Genomic DNA, 15,451 nt, shown 5'->3' on the forward strand with positions numbered 1-15,451 from the left:
ATCCCTGGATGGAAAGAGGAGAGGGTATGAGAGGATCCCTGAGTTTCCTCTTGCTTTGGGGCCACCCCACCCCCGGAAGCACCCGTCTCCAAGGCCTCAAGCAGGCCACGTGCCTGGCTTACCCGGCCGGCGTCCGGGGACTCTAACCCAGACGTCAGGCCTGAATTCCTGCAGCCGGTGGCCAATGCCCACGTCGGCTGCCATTCAATCCGGTTCCGGCTAATCCCCTCCCGGCTTCTGGTGGCTGACTCCGCCCCAATGCAGCGGCGCTTCCACTAGCTCCCACCAAAACGGGGCACCTCCATTTCCTTCATTGTCATTTGCCTAGGGTGAGGTCAGTCACCTTACACCCTCCCCCGCCACTCAGCCATTGGCTTAGATGACGGGACTAGAAAAGGATTCTGGTTAACGCTAAAGTAACTCAGTCCTAACGCAAGCGCATCACACCGACCTCGCCAGAGATTGGCTTAAATTAATTGCCAATCTCTGTAAAGACCGCCTTCCGTGTGTACCCATTGGCTTGCGTACACGACGATCTCACTGGACGCCCACCCAGCCCGTTCAAAGAAGTCTTTCGCCAGACTCCTCCTTCCTGTCCGCTTGACTCTTAGGAGCCGTCAATCCGGTTCAGAAGCCGCCCCGCGATTCTGGAACTCCCGCTTCATTGGGCCTTCGGCCGCCCCCGTCACCTCAATTTGCCCGCCCAAAGCCGTCAGCCCGCAGCCCATTGCCTCCCAGAGCTGTCGATCTCGCGGTACCTCCCGCCCACTGCCTCTCGCGGCACTCCGATTGGCCGCTCGCCTCCAGAGCCTGTGATTGGTGTCCCGGGAGGGGCGACCACCTCCCATTGGCCCGGCGGCGCCGTCCGTCAAGCCGGCGACCGGAGGGGGCGTCCCTCTCCGCCCCCCTCCCCCCCCCCCCCGCATCGTCTTCCCAGCCGCTGGCTTCCCAGAGTGCTCCGCGGCCGTGTGGAGCGAGGCCTTGTTCCCGCGTTGAGCCGCCGCTGCCGCCGCCTCCTCCTCAGCTTCAGCCTCCGCGTCAGGCCCGGCCCCGCCGCGCCATGTCGGACTACAGCACGGGAGGACCCCCGCCCGGGCCGCCGCCACCCGCCGGCGGGGGTGGGGGGTCCGGAGGAGCCGGGGGCGCCGGGGGAGGCCCGCCACCGGGCCCGCCGGGCGCGGGGGACCGGGGCGGCGGCGGTCCCGGCGGCGGCGGCCCGGGCGGAGGGTCGGCCGGTGGCCCCTCGCAGCCACCCGGCGGGGGCGGCCCGGGAATCCGCAAGGACGCCTTCGCAGACGCCGTGCAGCGGGCCCGCCAGGTGAGGAGGCCGCGGGCCGGAGGGGCGCGCGGGCGGGCGGGGGAGGGGGCGGGGTCACGTGCGCGCGCGCGGGGTCGCAGGGGGGGGCCGGGGCCGCCACGGGGTCACGTGGGGCGGTAGGCGGGGGCCTGGGCCTCCCCAGAAGCCTGGAGTGGGGCACTCCCCCCGGGAGTGCCCCCCTACAGGGGGGAAGGGTCGTCTGGGAGGGGTCACCCAAAAGCGGCCCCAGAGTGTGCAGGGTCCCCTGCAGCGCGGGGACTCACTTTGGGGTTCCCACCCTTTAGGACACTCTACTCGTAGAAGCAGGGGTTCCGCCTTCCCGGGAAGGTCTTTCTCTGCTCCCATCTCCCCATCAGGGCAAAGAGCCTTCTTTGCTCCCAACTTAGTCCCTTTTCTGCCTGGTCCCCAGGAAGGAGGGACTTCAGGGGATTAAAAAAGTTCTTCCTCTTGAACCTGGAAAGTAGAAAGGGGACCCTGTGGCTGCCAGGCGGTGGCCAAGCGTTTCGTTGAAATGGGGAGGGTAGGCCTAGGGACTGACTCTTTCTGATGCTTCAGGTCATTTGCAAGCACCCTATTTCTCTTTTGGGGAAAGAAAGGAAGGGTCCCACCGCTGTGTTCTGGGGTGTGATGACTGCATGGAGGTTTCACATGCTGATGTGTGACCTCCCTGGCACCCCACGGCCTGAGGGGAAGAGGCCCACAAAAAGCGAGGACTTTGCCGCCCTTTCAAAAGGAAACTGACCGGGCTCAGGCCATCGAGTGCTTTCTCAGTCAGAATTGCCCCCAAAGCCTCCAGCACAGGGAGGTCCCATTAGGGGAACGCCCTGATCCCCTCCCAGTGTGGTCTGTGGCTTTCACCCTAGGCATGCGATAGAGTTCTTAGGTGCAGTTGATATGATTGACCCCTCACTTCCCCACCTTTACTGGCTTGATTGAGAGGCAGCTAAAACAAGGGGAGGTGGTGGTCTCTGTTTGATTGGATAAGACCCCATCTGGGCATCCCAGGAGTTTAGGCTTCAAGTTTTTTCTTTTTTTAAGTTTTAGGTTAAAATATAGATCCTCAGCTCATGGTTTGTATCTCTTTGGAAAACTTGTAGTAATCCTACCAGCATACTCTGGTTTTAAATTTATTGGGTTGGGGTTTATTCAGTGTTTGTGTGTCCAAAATGTAACACGTGTTCGGGAAAGGGCCTTTTGTTTTGGTCTAGATGAGGGTTTCAGATGCCTTAAAGCAAACTTCCCTAAGATTTGTTCAACAAATGAAAAAATTTTGAGGGTGTGCTCTTGAGCATCCCAGAGGCCCAGGTGTTTGGCAAGGAAGTGTCTGGAAGTTCTCCCTGGTAGAGGGCACCTGAACTTTTGCTCCTTTCATCCCTAGAACAAGTCAGTGTGGGTTATCCTCTGGCCAGGAACAGTTTAGGTACAAATTTGATAGAGAAAGGGAGCTGCTTTGAAATTCCTGGAACTCCTAGAAATGTCTTAACCAACAGTGAAAGTCGCCCAGTCGTGTCCTACTCTTTGCGACCCCATGGGCTATAGAGTCCATGAAATTGTTCAGGCCAGAATACTGGAGTGGGTAGCCATTCCCTTTTCCAGGGGATCTTCCCAACCCCGGAATCGAACCCAGGTCTCCCACATTGCAGGCAGATTCTTTACCAGCTGAGCCATCAGGGAAGCCTTAACCAACAGGCTCATCCCTAAATCCAGGGAATGCCACTCCCAGGCCAGACAGCAAGACCTGTTGGGGATTCATGAACCAAAGAGGTGAAAGGTTGACCTGAGCACCACAGAGGCTGGCTTTGGGTGGTAATTCTTCTCTGCTCGCAACTTCACTTCTAGATCGCAGCCAAGATTGGAGGCGACGCAGCTACCACAGTGAATAACAGCACTCCTGATTTTGGTTTTGGGGGCCAAAAGAGGCAGTTAGAAGATGGAGGTAACTACCTGCCTTGCTGGAAGGGCTGGGGGCAGAGAGTGAAGTGCCTTTGTTGGAATGTGGTTCTAAGTGGGGGGAGCCCGCTGCCATTTGGTGTTTTAAAACCTCAGCAATTCCAGCTTTGTTCGTTCTTTTTGTCTGGGCTGCTGTCCTGAAGTATCAGGTGGCTGAGAGGAGGGCAGGTTGATTGTGACCAGGTCCAGGTCGTAAGTTTTCAAGATTGTTCCTCCTCTTCTAGCAGCTAGGCTTCTCTTAAGGCCCCATGTCAGTGCAGTGTGGCTGACCTGGAGGCACGCAGCCTAAACTGTCAACTCACTGATCAGCCTAACTTCCCCAAGGCTGATTTGGATCTAAGCTGGAAGGACTGGGGTCACCATCATTTTCCCCCTGTTATAAAGGGCTCTTTATCCCTAAGTGCTGGTGGTAAGATGAGGTCTCTTATTCTCCTGTCTTGCGTCTGATGTTGAGGGGGGGGGGCAGGAGGCTTGTTTGCCAGGACATGTGGCACCAGCATTAGATTTGAGGCAGCTGTGGGTGGGTAGGCACTGCATCTGACATCCTCTTTCTTTTCACAGACCAACCAGAGAGCAAGAAGCTGGCTTCCCAGGGAGACTGTAAGTCCACTGGGTGACACTGGCAGAGGCTGCTACAGGATCTTAAGAGATTTTAGCAGGAAGTACTCTCCAGAGGGGAGCTGGAAGTACTGAGCAGACAGCACCTCTCCTTTATGGAGGCTCTTGGTGTCCCTCCAGGGCCCATGAGACCCCAGAGCCTGGATCGTGAAGCAGCCACCTTTGAGCATGGCTGTTGTGAGGTGGCCCTGTTGTGCTCACTCAGGGAGGCTTGGAGGCACTGGGATGTAGCTTGTTGTCCCTTGCATGGCAAGTGTGCCCAGGGTGTGGTGTTTGGGGTCCCAGAGAGGAGCTGGGCCAATCTGTCCTTTGGGTTTTCTCTTTTCAGCCATGAGTTCTCAGCTCGGACCCATTCATCCTCCCCCCAGGTAAGTGGTGGGTTGGAGAGCAAGTTGTTTCCTCGTTGTCTCTGGCCTTTCTTGCTAACTGGAGGGAGGGCTTTGTCTGGGTGCCTGGTTGTACAGGGCTTTGTCTTACTTTCTGGTCAACCAAGGAGAAGACTGAAAGGCAGAAGGAGCTTCGTTTGTCCTTCCTACTTGCTGTCTGTGGGGCCATAGGGAGCATAGGGCTGTGGCTGTTAGCTGTAATGGGGAAGGGGTTCTCTGTGCACCTTTGTTCCCTTTGTTGGATGGGGATTCTCAGAAGCCCTGCCATCCTTCCTCCTGGAAAAGCCTGGGGACTGGCCCTGACCTCTCACCTGCTTCTGCGGATTCTTGTTCCCTGAGAGCTGGGGTGGGGGTGTGTTCCTTGCCTACCTTTTTACCCTAGAGCATTCTTTCTGAAGGACTGTGTTTGTTTTTTTTTTTTACTATTAGCTAAAATTTTGGGAAATGCAGTAAAAACCACTCACTAGAAGAATGAAGTGAAAAAGATACAAAACTGATTTTCTAAGTTAGAATCTATAGGTATTGGATGACACTGTCAGATTGCTGTGAAAGTGTCCCAGGTTCTCACTCTTGCCCTGAGTCGGTGGGCAGCACTGGTCCAGTGGGTCATGCTACCCCAGGCTAAGCCTCTTGTGGCCCAGAGTGGGAAACGGGGCCCCCGAGAGGTTGGGTGGTCTTCTGTGGGGTGAAGGAGCCCCCATGCACTTGTCAGACTCTGCTTAGGCCTGTGGGGGCTTGGTCCCTATGTTGCAGGAGGCAGGGTTTCTGGTTTTGAGGGTGTTTTTTTCCAGGAAGCTCTCTGGCCCTTCCATCCTCTCTGCTTCTTCCTGACTTGAGGCTGACTCTCATTGTTTCTGTTTGTAGGACTTCAATGACAGAAGAATACCGGGTCCCAGACGGCATGGTGGGACTAAGTGAGTGTGAACTGCTGTGATACCGTGGTGCCCATTAACCCCTGCCCTGTGTCCTCCAGGGCAGTCTCTCAGGAGAGCGCCTGCCAACCCTGAGACCTGTGGTCTGAAGGAGCCAGTGATTGTTTTTTCCCCTCATTACATATGGTGGAGATACATATTTATATATGTAGTTTCTTTTGTGGTTGGAAATCCCAAAGATGAGTCTGTTCATATTTTTTTTTCCTTCTGATGCCTTTTCCTCTCCCTGTCCCTCTGACCCAGGCCCAGGCTCTAGGGCAGGTGCAGGAAAGGGTGAGTGGAATGGGGAGTGATTGCCTGGGCAGCCCCCCCCCACCCAGCTCAGAGATCTGGTGACGGGCACCAGAAGGGGCTGTGCAGAATCATAGAGGCAACAGGAGAACTGAAGGAACCTGATGTGTTGTGCGATTTTTGTTTTTCGTTTCTGTTATTTTTTTCTTTTATTTTGAAGGAGCTGTTTTGTGCTTCCTCTCTCATCCATTCTCTGGGCAGGGGGGCTCTCAGCACCAGCCTCCGCCCATCCATCTCTGCTCTTCTTTCTTTTTCTCCACCCAGTCATAGGCAGAGGAGGTGAACAGATTAACAAAATCCAGCAGGACTCAGGCTGCAAAGTCCAGATCTCTCCAGGTAGGAGCGCTAGAGCTGGGTGGGGATGGGTAGCTGTGCTGGGGCTCTTAGCGCTTTCTCTCATGATCCCGAAAGCTGCAATTGGATGGAGGTGAAGCGGGCTGGTGTTACTGAACATGTTGTATGTGCCGCCTTTGCACAGTGCCTCAAGGTGTAGCTGCAGGCCTTGTCTCCCTCTGCTTTCCATGAGCGGGGAAGGCTAGAATCCAGTATAGGGAGCTGCACCCCGCATCCCACTCTGACTGTGTTGCCACCTGAGCTACAACACCTTGTGGGAAAGTGTGAGGCAGGGGAGCTCCTTAGGAAGGACCGGCTTGAGGTCAGGCCTTTGCTTAAATCCAGTCCTGCCTGCACCTTGGCAGGTACCTGATTTGCAGGGGTTTCTGAGTGCTCACCCTGCCTGACACGCAGTACATTGACTGGAAGGTGCTCACGTGGGTGGTGATAGAAGGGGCCCAGTTGGGATCTCTTGGAATCTGCTTCTCCTTCCATATTATCATCACTAAAAGGTTTGCCTCCTTTGCTAGACGTCAAGCTTCCTCATCTTGGCCGTGCATAAAGCACCCTCAAGTGTTTGGGAGGTAAATTGATTTGTCAGGGTGCTGTACAGTGGCAGAAGTAGCTGTCAATTGTTCCTGGAAATCTCATCTCCATGGAAGGTCCTTCTGGTTGTCTGCCCAAGACATTGACTCAAAAAAGTGCTGATCCTCTCTCCGCTCCTCTCTCCAGACAGTGGTGGCCTACCTGAACGCAGCGTGTCATTGACAGGAGCCCCGGAGTCTGTGCAGTAAGTTTCTGGCTGGGCCTCTTATGACAACGTGGGTGGGCGAAGCCCTCTGGATCCCTTTGAAGTTTAGGGTGACTCCCACACCATGTTCCTCATGTCCTGCCTGCACCGGCGGGCTGCCTGACATAGTGAGTCTTCTGAGATCTGGGGAACCTGGCCCAGAATAGCCCCAGCCCTGGGGATGGTCCCTCTGTCAGACCCAGAGAGGGGGTTAGAACCCCCTTTCCTGGGAGCAGGGCTGAGCCTCCAGGCAAGCATTCAGAGAGCACCTGTGTTTTCCCTTTCCAGGAAAGCAAAGATGATGCTGGATGACATTGTCTCCCGGGGCCGTGGGGGCCCCCCGGGCCAGTTCCACGACAACGCCAACGGGGGCCAGAACGGCACAGTGCAGGAGATCATGATCCCCGCGGGCAAGGCCGGCCTGGTCATTGGCAAAGGCGGGGAGACCATCAAGCAGCTGCAGGTGAGGGTGCAGGCTCCTCCCGTCCCAGGACAGCCTCCTTCCCGTGGCTGTGCCTGTGCACGCCACTGCCCCCCGCCACCGAGCCAGAGCCCTTCGTCCTTTTGGACCAGGTGTGACCCGCTTCCCCATGCCCCAGGAAGTCCTTGGAGAGTTCAGCACTAACGCCACTCTGGTTGTACAGGAACGGGCTGGAGTGAAGATGATTTTAATCCAGGATGGCTCCCAGAACACGAATGTGGACAAACCGCTGCGGATCATCGGAGACCCTTACAAAGTGCAGGTGGGTGCCCCAGGGCCGAGGGGGTGGTTCTGGGGAGCAGAGAGAGGGCAGCGGGTAGGCTGGAGATTGGATGCAAGTGGAGAGATTTTCTAGAGCACTGGCTCTGAGGTCGGTCCTGGACTCGTTCTCTGTTGAGCTCACTCCCAGCCGTCTGTATATGAGCAGGTGGCCTCAACTGGCCTCAGTCCAGAAAGCCGGGGTGCTCACCATGTCCACCTCTTAGGGCAGTGGGTAAAGATCCTGGCAGCCTTGTGTTGGTCCTTAGCTCTGGCCTGTGACCCTGGGGCATGCAGTGAGGCAGCAGTGTTCGTGCAAGCACCACACTTTGTATGTTCACAGCAAGCCTGCGAAATGGTGATGGACATTCTGCGGGAGCGTGACCAGGGTGGCTTTGGAGACCGGAACGAGTATGGGTCCCGGATCGGCGGGGGCATCGATGTGAGTGCGGGCCTCTTGGGTGGATGGAGTGGCAGGGGTGGCGGCTGGCTTGTGGTCAGTAGGGGGACTGCAGACAGTGACAAAGCCCAGCTGATCCTCCTTCGTCCCGCCCGCCCTCAGGTGCCAGTACCCAGGCATTCTGTGGGGGTGGTCATCGGCCGGAGTGGGGAGATGATCAAGAAGATCCAGAATGACGCTGGTGTTCGGATACAGTTTAAACAAGGTCAGGGGCTAGCTGGGATCTGCTGAGACTCACTCTTGGGGTCCAAGGCGGGCAGCTTGGCAATGGAGTTACTGTCTGTGGTGGCGTCATTACTCCTAGACCAACGGGACATGGCTTGTCCCCACTCGGGAGCAGCCCCGTAAGAAGGTGAATGACAGGCAGGCTTCCCAAGTTGAAGAGTAGTGTGTGTTCCTCTCCTGTCAAGCCGTCTCTCCCTCTCCCCTCTCAAGGGCTCTCCTGACAGGCCACCTGGGCCCCTAGGTGAGGTTAGCTCTTGAGGCCCTAGCTGTGGGCTTCTGCCCAGTCCCAGTGGATTTTGGGGAGGACAGACTCCCCCGTGCTTTTTGAGAGATTTGTTGTCCGTTCTTGGTTCTGCCAAGTGCATCTGCTAGTTCTGGGGGCACCAAGTGCAGGAGGGATCCTCATCTGCTCCTGAACACATGAAAGGCAGCCAGCGGCACTTTGACATGTTTCAGACATGGCTCGGGCCAGCGACCGCCATGAAGAGGCAACATTGGGGGTTCGGAATAGCGCGTCTCTTGTAACTGTTTTTTGTTCTCCTTTGCTGGCTCAGACGATGGGACAGGTCCTGAGAAGATAGCACACATCATGGGACCCCCAGACCGGTGTGAGCACGCCGCGCGGATTATCAACGACCTCCTCCAGAGCCTCAGGGTGGGTGGTGTCAGGTGTGCTAAGTGGGTGGGCTCTAGTGGGAGGGCAGGCTGGTTGCCTGCATTAACTGTTCCATCTCTTCTCTGCCCTACAGAGCGGTCCCCCAGGTCCTCCAGGGGGTCCTGGCATGCCCCCAGGAGGCCGAGGTCGAGGCAGGGGCCAAGGCAACTGGGGCCCTCCAGGCGGGGAGATGACCTTCTCCATCCCCACCCACAAGTGCGGGCTGGTCATCGGCCGAGGTGAGTGGCTCCTCCACAGGCCCCACCCGTCCCCCCACTTTCCTCCTGCCCTCAGCTCACTGCCCATGGCTTCTGCAGGTGGTGAGAATGTGAAAGCCATAAACCAGCAGACAGGCGCCTTTGTAGAAATATCTCGGCAGCTGCCACCCAACGGAGACCCCAACTTCAAGCTGTTCATCATCCGGGGCTCACCCCAGCAGATCGACCATGCCAAACAGCTCATTGAAGAGAAGATCGAGGTGGGCTCAGTTCAAGGGGGGTTCTGGGTACCTGGGCCCAGCTCCTCCTCCTGTTCCGCTGATCTCGTCCACTTTTCATTCCTCCAGGGTCCCCTCTGCCCAGTCGGACCAGGCCCGGGGGGACCAGGCCCTGCCGGCCCCATGGGGCCCTTCAACCCTGGGCCTTTCAATCAGGGCCCTCCGGGGGCTCCCCCTCAGTGAGTATTCCTGCGGACTCCTGGGATGTGGGGGTCACAGTGTTGGCAAGGAGGCCGGCAGGCCCTGTGTCCGTGTTCCTTACCTCCAAGAAGGCCATTCCACCTTGCAGAGGTGCCAGACAACTCTGGCCAACCCTTGTTTTAGAGACAACATTTTTAAAAGGTGCTGTGGGTGTTGCTCTAGGTCTCCACTCCACGTGTAGATCCTGTAATCCTGTGTGGTGTGGTGGGGGATTGTCACAGCCTTGAGTCCACGTGGCCTATATCCCTTGCATCAGTTGTCTAACGCCTTTACCTGGGCCAGGAATCTGCAGTTCCACGTAAGGGGTGCTCTGGGCCCCCTTCCAGGCTATGGCCGTCCTCTGCAAGGACCCTGGGGTAACCTGGCTCACGTGTCCCTCGTTTTCACCCTCAGTGCTGGAGGCCCCCCTCCTCACCAGTACCCACCCCAGGGCTGGGGCAACACCTACCCTCAGTGGCAGCCGCCTGCTCCTCATGACCCAAGTGAGTATAAGGATCTGAGCAGGGCAGAGGGGAGGGGCCGGTTTCCTGGCCAATGCTTAGCCTGCACACTCTCTGCCTACAGATAAAGCCGCAGCCGCCGCAGCCGACCCCAACGCCGCCTGGGCCGCCTACTACTCACACTACTACCAGCAGCCCCCAGGCCCCGTGCCCGGCCCGGCACCAGCCCCTGCGGCCCCACCCACCCAGGGTGAGCCCCCTCAGCCTCCACCTGCTGGTCAGTCGGACTACACTAAGGCCTGGGAAGAGTATTACAAAAAGATCGGTGAGTGCGTGAGCCGCCACAGGAGCTCCGGTCAACCAGGGAGGGGTGGGCGAGTGGGTGGCCACATTCCCACCTGTCCTCTGACCTCGGGGCCTGCCCCCACAGGCCAGCAGCCCCAGCAGCCTGGAGCCCCCCCGCAGCAGGACTACACGAAGGCCTGGGAAGAGTACTACAAGAAGCAGGGTGAGCTGGCAGGCCGCAGGGGTGGGACCAGGTGTGCCGGCCTCCTGGTCTGCTCACCCACCCTCTGCTCCCCCACAGCTCAAGTGGCCACCGGAGGGGGTCCAGGAGCACCCCCGGGTTCCCAGCCAGACTACAGTGCTGCCTGGGCTGAATATTACAGACAGCAAGCCGCTTACTACGGACAGACTCCAGGTCCCGGCGGCCCCCAGCCTCCACCCACACAGCAGGGACAGCAGCAGGCAAGTGGGAATTGCCACCCTCCTCCTCCTCCTTTCTCCTTCCAACCCCCGGCCACCGTCCATCCTGCCTTAGTGGGTAGCGCCGGAAACCCCTTCCCCTGCGGGGTGTGTCCTTGATGCCTGCAGCGGGGGCCGTGTGGCCAGAGGTCTCCGGGAGCCCCCACGAGCTGGGGGAAATGTGCGCTGGGTCCAGAGGTTAAAGAAGAGGCCTCTCCGCCGGCCTGCTTGTTCCTGTGTAACGCTGTCGTGATGCTGGGGGAGAGCGCGCAGCAGATAAAAGGAGGAACTGTTGAACTGGTGGGTAGTCCTGGGGGTGGGGGGTAGGCCATCCGCTCAGCCGGAGGTCGCCGTCCCGGCTGCTGACTCGCTCACTCACAATCTGGCCACTTGGGAAGAAAACGGATATTTTTGCCCCTCTCTGCATTACTCTCATGGTTTTTGTTCTTTTGATTCTTTTATTTTTAAACCCACGATCTCTCCCCGCGTGTCCAAGTGACTGTGTGTGCTGCCAGCTGCCCCGTGGGGCCCGGCCACAGCTCTGGGGGCCGGGGGCGGCGCCAAGGGGCCCGGCCGCAGGGCCCGCCCGCCACGCCCAGGCTCGGCCTCTGCTCTCGCGCCTGCGCCCGCCTCGTGTCCCAGTCTTGTCTGTGAAGTGGGCATGACGATCGCTGCCACCTTCCAACCTACCTCACAGGGGTGTTGTGGGGACACCGTGATCTCTGGTTGTCATGTCGTGATGCGCCGGGAGCTGCCCGCCCGCCTGCCTTCCTGAAGACACAGGGCACCCCTCTCCCGCCTCCCCCCTCCCCAGCCCTCAGTGCTTCTCTCTTGCTCTCTTGCTCTCTCTGTGCGGCCCCTGCTTCTTCCTGTGTCATTCTCCTCCATCTCAGAGCCAGTCTGACTGAAGCCAGTCCTAGAGCACTGACTAGACAGCTACAAACACATCCTTCCAGCCTGCGCTTGCCACAGGCTCAGGAGAGGGGCTTCCTGGCCCCCTCCTTGCCACTTTCCCCCCAGTCTCCCGCGCCCCGTCCCCCTCCCCACCCCGTAGTGACCAATTCCTATCTCTTCCCTCTCCGCAGGCTCAATGAATCGAATGAATGTGAACTTCTTCATCTGTGAAAATCTTTTATTATTTTTTTTCCATTTTGTTCTGTTTGGGGGCTTTTTTTCGTTTGTTTTTTTCCGTTTGTTTGTCGAGAGAGCGATGGCTGCCAAGGGGGGTGCCGGGGGAGCCCTCCCTGTGAGTGGCTTGGGGGTCGTGGCACAGGCAGTGCCAGGCTCTCGCTCTCTTGCTCATTCTGTGTGTCTCATATGCTTTTTTTCTTTCAAAATTGGGATCCTTCATCTTGAGCCAGCCAGAGAAGATAGCGAGAACTAAATCTCTGCAAAAAAAAAAAAAAAGTTAAAAACTAAAAAGCAAAACAAAACTTATAAAATTATATATATATATATATATATAAATCTCTATCGTCCCCCACCCTGCCCCAGCCTTCCTGAAACTGCCTCTTTCAGGAGAAAGCAATTCATTCACTCCCTGCGACCACCCTTGGCCCTTTTCATGTTTTTAAAATAAACTTTTAAAAAAGGAAACAAAGTCACTCTTGCTATTTCTTTTTAGTTAGAGCTGGAACATTCCTTGGACCAGGTATTGATGTTTAGGAAAGCCCATCCTCCACCCTGTGCCAGGCAGCCCCTCCCTCAGCCTTCTGCTGCTCCTCTCGCTCCTCTTCCACCCAGCTCCGCTCCCCCTCGCCCGCTGCGCTGCCCCTCCTGCCCCCTGCCCCCTGCCCCCAGGACTGGTCTGTTGTGTTTCATTTGTTCAAGAGGACATGGAAACTGAAAACAATTGAGAACAAAAAAACAAAAAATTGTATGGCAGTTTTTACTTTTTATCGCTCGTTTTTAACTTCACAAATAAATGGTAACAAAACCTCCCCAAGTCTGCCGGGTGCCGTCTCTCTCTCTCTGTCTCTCTCTCTCTCCCCCCCCCCCCCGCCATCCCCCCCCATAGAGTTTTGAAGCAGATGTTTGTTCTTTATAGATGTTGTAAAAGCCTGATAATGGTGATTGGAAATTATAAGCTTTGTGTTGTATTGGGTTTTTTCCTTTATTTTTTTTTATTTTAAAAAAAGAACAATTCTAAGAGATGATAGTTTTCTGCAGGCGCATTGTGCTTTCCTAACTCTCACCACCCCTACCCCCCCATTTTTTGGTTAAATAAAGTGCTTTTTGTCTAAAACTGCGTGCCGGCCGCAGTTGTGTTTCTAGAAGGAAACAAGTTGAAGAGGAATAAGGCTTGGCCAATGAGAGATGGATGGGGGCCCCAAAACCTTTGCCTGAAGTCTGGTCTTGACGGAAGGGAGAAGCAGGCAGAGCCCCAGCAGTGCAGTCCCCCACTCCTTCATCCCCAGCATTTGTCCCACTGGGAACTTGGGGAGCAGGGCACTCAGGAGGGTCCCTGGGGACAGGTGTTCCCATGGATACGGCCTGCCACTGCTAGAGCAAACCCACACCAAGCTTTGTGTGATCTGGTCCTCACTGTGGCCTGTTTGGCTGGCGAGCCCTGAGGTGGAAACCTGGCCTGTCCCAAGGAAGGACATCTGTCCCAGGGGTTGGCAGCCTCAGGATGAGGACGGGAGATGAGAGAGCGGTTATGGAGGACTCCTTGAGCTGTCTGGCCCAGGGTCATCTAGAGGCGTACTTTGATGGGAGAGTTCTGGGAGGTGTGGTCGAATTCCAGCAGGGGAAATCAGGTGTCATGGTGTGGGGCTGTTCGCGGCCCTCTTGACCTCCCACTTGAGGCTCCTTAGGGACCTACCCCTGTGGGAGTGGCCCCCAGTCAGACATTTGTGGGCCCAGGAAAGGGAGAAGGTTGTCACCCTGGGGTTACAGCCTCAGTTTAGATTGGAACCCAAGGCTCCCCTCACCAGCATCTCACCTCAGGCAGTGCACCTGCTCTGACTTCGGGTGAGGGGGATGTCAGGGCCCCTGGCCCTCCTGACTCCCTGCAGGCTTTCAATGACAGCAGCACTTGGCAAAAATGTTTTCTGGAACTTTGGCCAAGATGTAGACAAGGGGTAGCAGAGGGGGTCAGTTCAGAGTAGAGCGAGGTCATGGCCTCCACACCTCTTCCACACACCACCAGGGAAGAACAGGTTCCCCTTCCAGTTGCTAGGGCAGGACTGGTCGGTGCAGCCCCAGGGCCACACGGATGAGGGGAGGGGGAACTGGGTTAGAAAGGCCATGCATTACCACTGGGCACTCAGTCGGCTGCACAGACTGCACGGGGGCGCTGTCCCCTGGGACAACCCATGGGATGGGGATTGTGCCAGGCTGGCTCACTGCCTTCCCACCCCACCCATGGTGCTCCAGGCTCCTTCCTCTCACTTTGGATTTTACCTTTGGTTGTGGGAGGGGACCAGGAATGGCACCAACGTTCTCTTACCTCCGTAGCAGCGTATAGGAACTGCATGGGTCACTTCAAGAGTTAAGAGATCCCTACTTCGGGGGACATCCCTGATGATCCAGTGGTTAAGAATCCAGCTTCCAATGCAGGGGACACAGTTTTGATCCCTGGTCTGGGAACTAAGATCTCACAAACCATAATGCAACTAAGCCCGCACGCCACAACTACCAAGTCCGCTCTCAGCCTGAGCTCTGCAACAAGAGAAGTCCGCGTGCCACAAGTAGAGAAAGCCTGTGTACCGCAGCGAAGACCCAGCACAGCCAAAACTCCAAACGGAAACAAAGATACTCCTGCTTTCTACACCTTGAGGACCCATGGCCGCATCGGAGCTGAGCTGTGCTTGACTGGTTGCCATGATCCTAAATTTTGTAACATCCCACAGAGAAGAAAATGGCACCCCACTCCAGTATTCCTGCCTAGAGAACCCCATGGACAGAGGAGCCTGGTGGGCTATAGTCCATGGGGTTGCAAAGAGCTGGACATGAATGAGCAACTAAACTACCTCCACCATATTCTAAAACATACTTAATGTTGTGGTTTTGGAGCCATTCTGTTCAGACCCGCAGCATCACCTCTGGTAATCCACACAGCTGCACCCATTCTGCCTAATGGAAGAGATTGAACCCCACCCCCACCCCCCCAGTGTATGTGCTTGGAGAAACCCAGGCAGGCCCAGAGTCTGGGACCCAGGTAACAGTGTAACCCCTGCTCTGTTTCAGCTGGACTTGGTCCCCTGGTGGGGCCTGGGATTGCGATGGGGGGATGGTACTTAGGCTGGGAGCAGGTTCTTCGGGTAGAAGGTCAGGACAGGTTCATATAGGGTGTAGTACGTCTCCAGGTGCTGGCGGAGGGCTGCCTCAGTCCTCTACCCAGCGTTCCACTTGGCCCTGGCTTAGGGCTCTCTGCATCATCGTCACCATCGAACGATGACGACGTTGACGTTGGGGGCCCAGCCCACCTGGGCATCCCTGACTGGTTGAGGAAGAGGCTGAGTGAGGTGGCCTCCTGTACCCACCCCTGCCCCAAGATCAAGGATCAAGGGTGGTGCTGCGCCGGTAAAAAACCAGGCCCCCTGGGTCTGTTTTACTCTTGTCATTCCAAGTTTTTCTTCTATGTGTTTGTGTTTTGGACAGGTAGGACGTTGGCAGAGCTCATAAGCCAAACAAGACCAGTGGGAAAGGGTGAAGAGTCTCCTTGCTGCCCCCAAGCACCCAGTTTCACCCTCCCTGGATGCAATCAAGTTAATCTGTTTCTTGTGTCTCCTTCTGGAACTGTTTGGGCATATACCAAGCAAATTTGGTTCTGATGTTATTTTCCCTGCTTTTTCATATACATGGTAAAGACACTGATTTGCCCTTGATTTTATTCACTTAGTAAGCTGGAGATGGTTGTGTATTTGAC

The 15,451-nt window shown here is 56.5% G+C and overlaps 1 protein-coding gene across 1 annotated transcript; it reads left to right on the forward strand.

Annotated features, from left to right (window-relative positions):
- The first annotated feature begins 1,045 nt into the window (after window positions 1-1,045).
- On the forward strand, window positions 1,046-12,518 carry KHSRP (KH-type splicing regulatory protein). The gene is made up of 19 exons (XM_052642643.1): window positions 1,046-1,318; window positions 3,158-3,254; window positions 3,830-3,868; window positions 4,215-4,254; window positions 5,137-5,186; window positions 5,760-5,831; window positions 6,561-6,618; window positions 6,907-7,081; window positions 7,263-7,361; window positions 7,701-7,799; window positions 7,920-8,022; window positions 8,597-8,697; window positions 8,792-8,936; window positions 9,015-9,175; window positions 9,263-9,372; window positions 9,788-9,876; window positions 9,959-10,159; window positions 10,265-10,342; window positions 10,421-12,518. The coding sequence occupies exons 1-19, from the start codon at window positions 1,061-1,063 to the stop codon at window positions 10,696-10,698; spliced, it is 2,253 nt and encodes a 750-aa protein (XP_052498603.1). The 5' UTR covers window positions 1,046-1,060; the 3' UTR covers window positions 10,699-12,518.
- Window positions 12,519-15,451: the final 2,933 nt, after the last annotated feature.

This window comes from Budorcas taxicolor, chromosome 7 (genome assembly GCF_023091745.1).
Source record: "Budorcas taxicolor isolate Tak-1 chromosome 7, Takin1.1, whole genome shotgun sequence".
NCBI classification, from domain to species: Eukaryota; Metazoa; Chordata; class Mammalia; order Artiodactyla; family Bovidae; genus Budorcas; species Budorcas taxicolor.

What these genes read in the sequence shown, in the direction of transcription:
- KHSRP (XM_052642643.1), top strand. Translation starts at nt 1,061, where the DNA reads ATGTCGGACTACAGCACGGGAGGACCCCCGCCCGGGCCGCCGCCACCC. An exon ending in GGATCGGCGGGGGCATCGAT is followed by an intron (nt 7,800 to 7,919) that starts GTGAGTGCGGGC and finishes GCCCGCCCTCAG; the next exon opens with GTGCCAGTACCCAGGCATTC. An exon ending in TCATTGAAGAGAAGATCGAG is followed by an intron (nt 9,176 to 9,262) that starts GTGGGCTCAGTT and finishes TCATTCCTCCAG; the next exon opens with GGTCCCCTCTGCCCAGTCGG.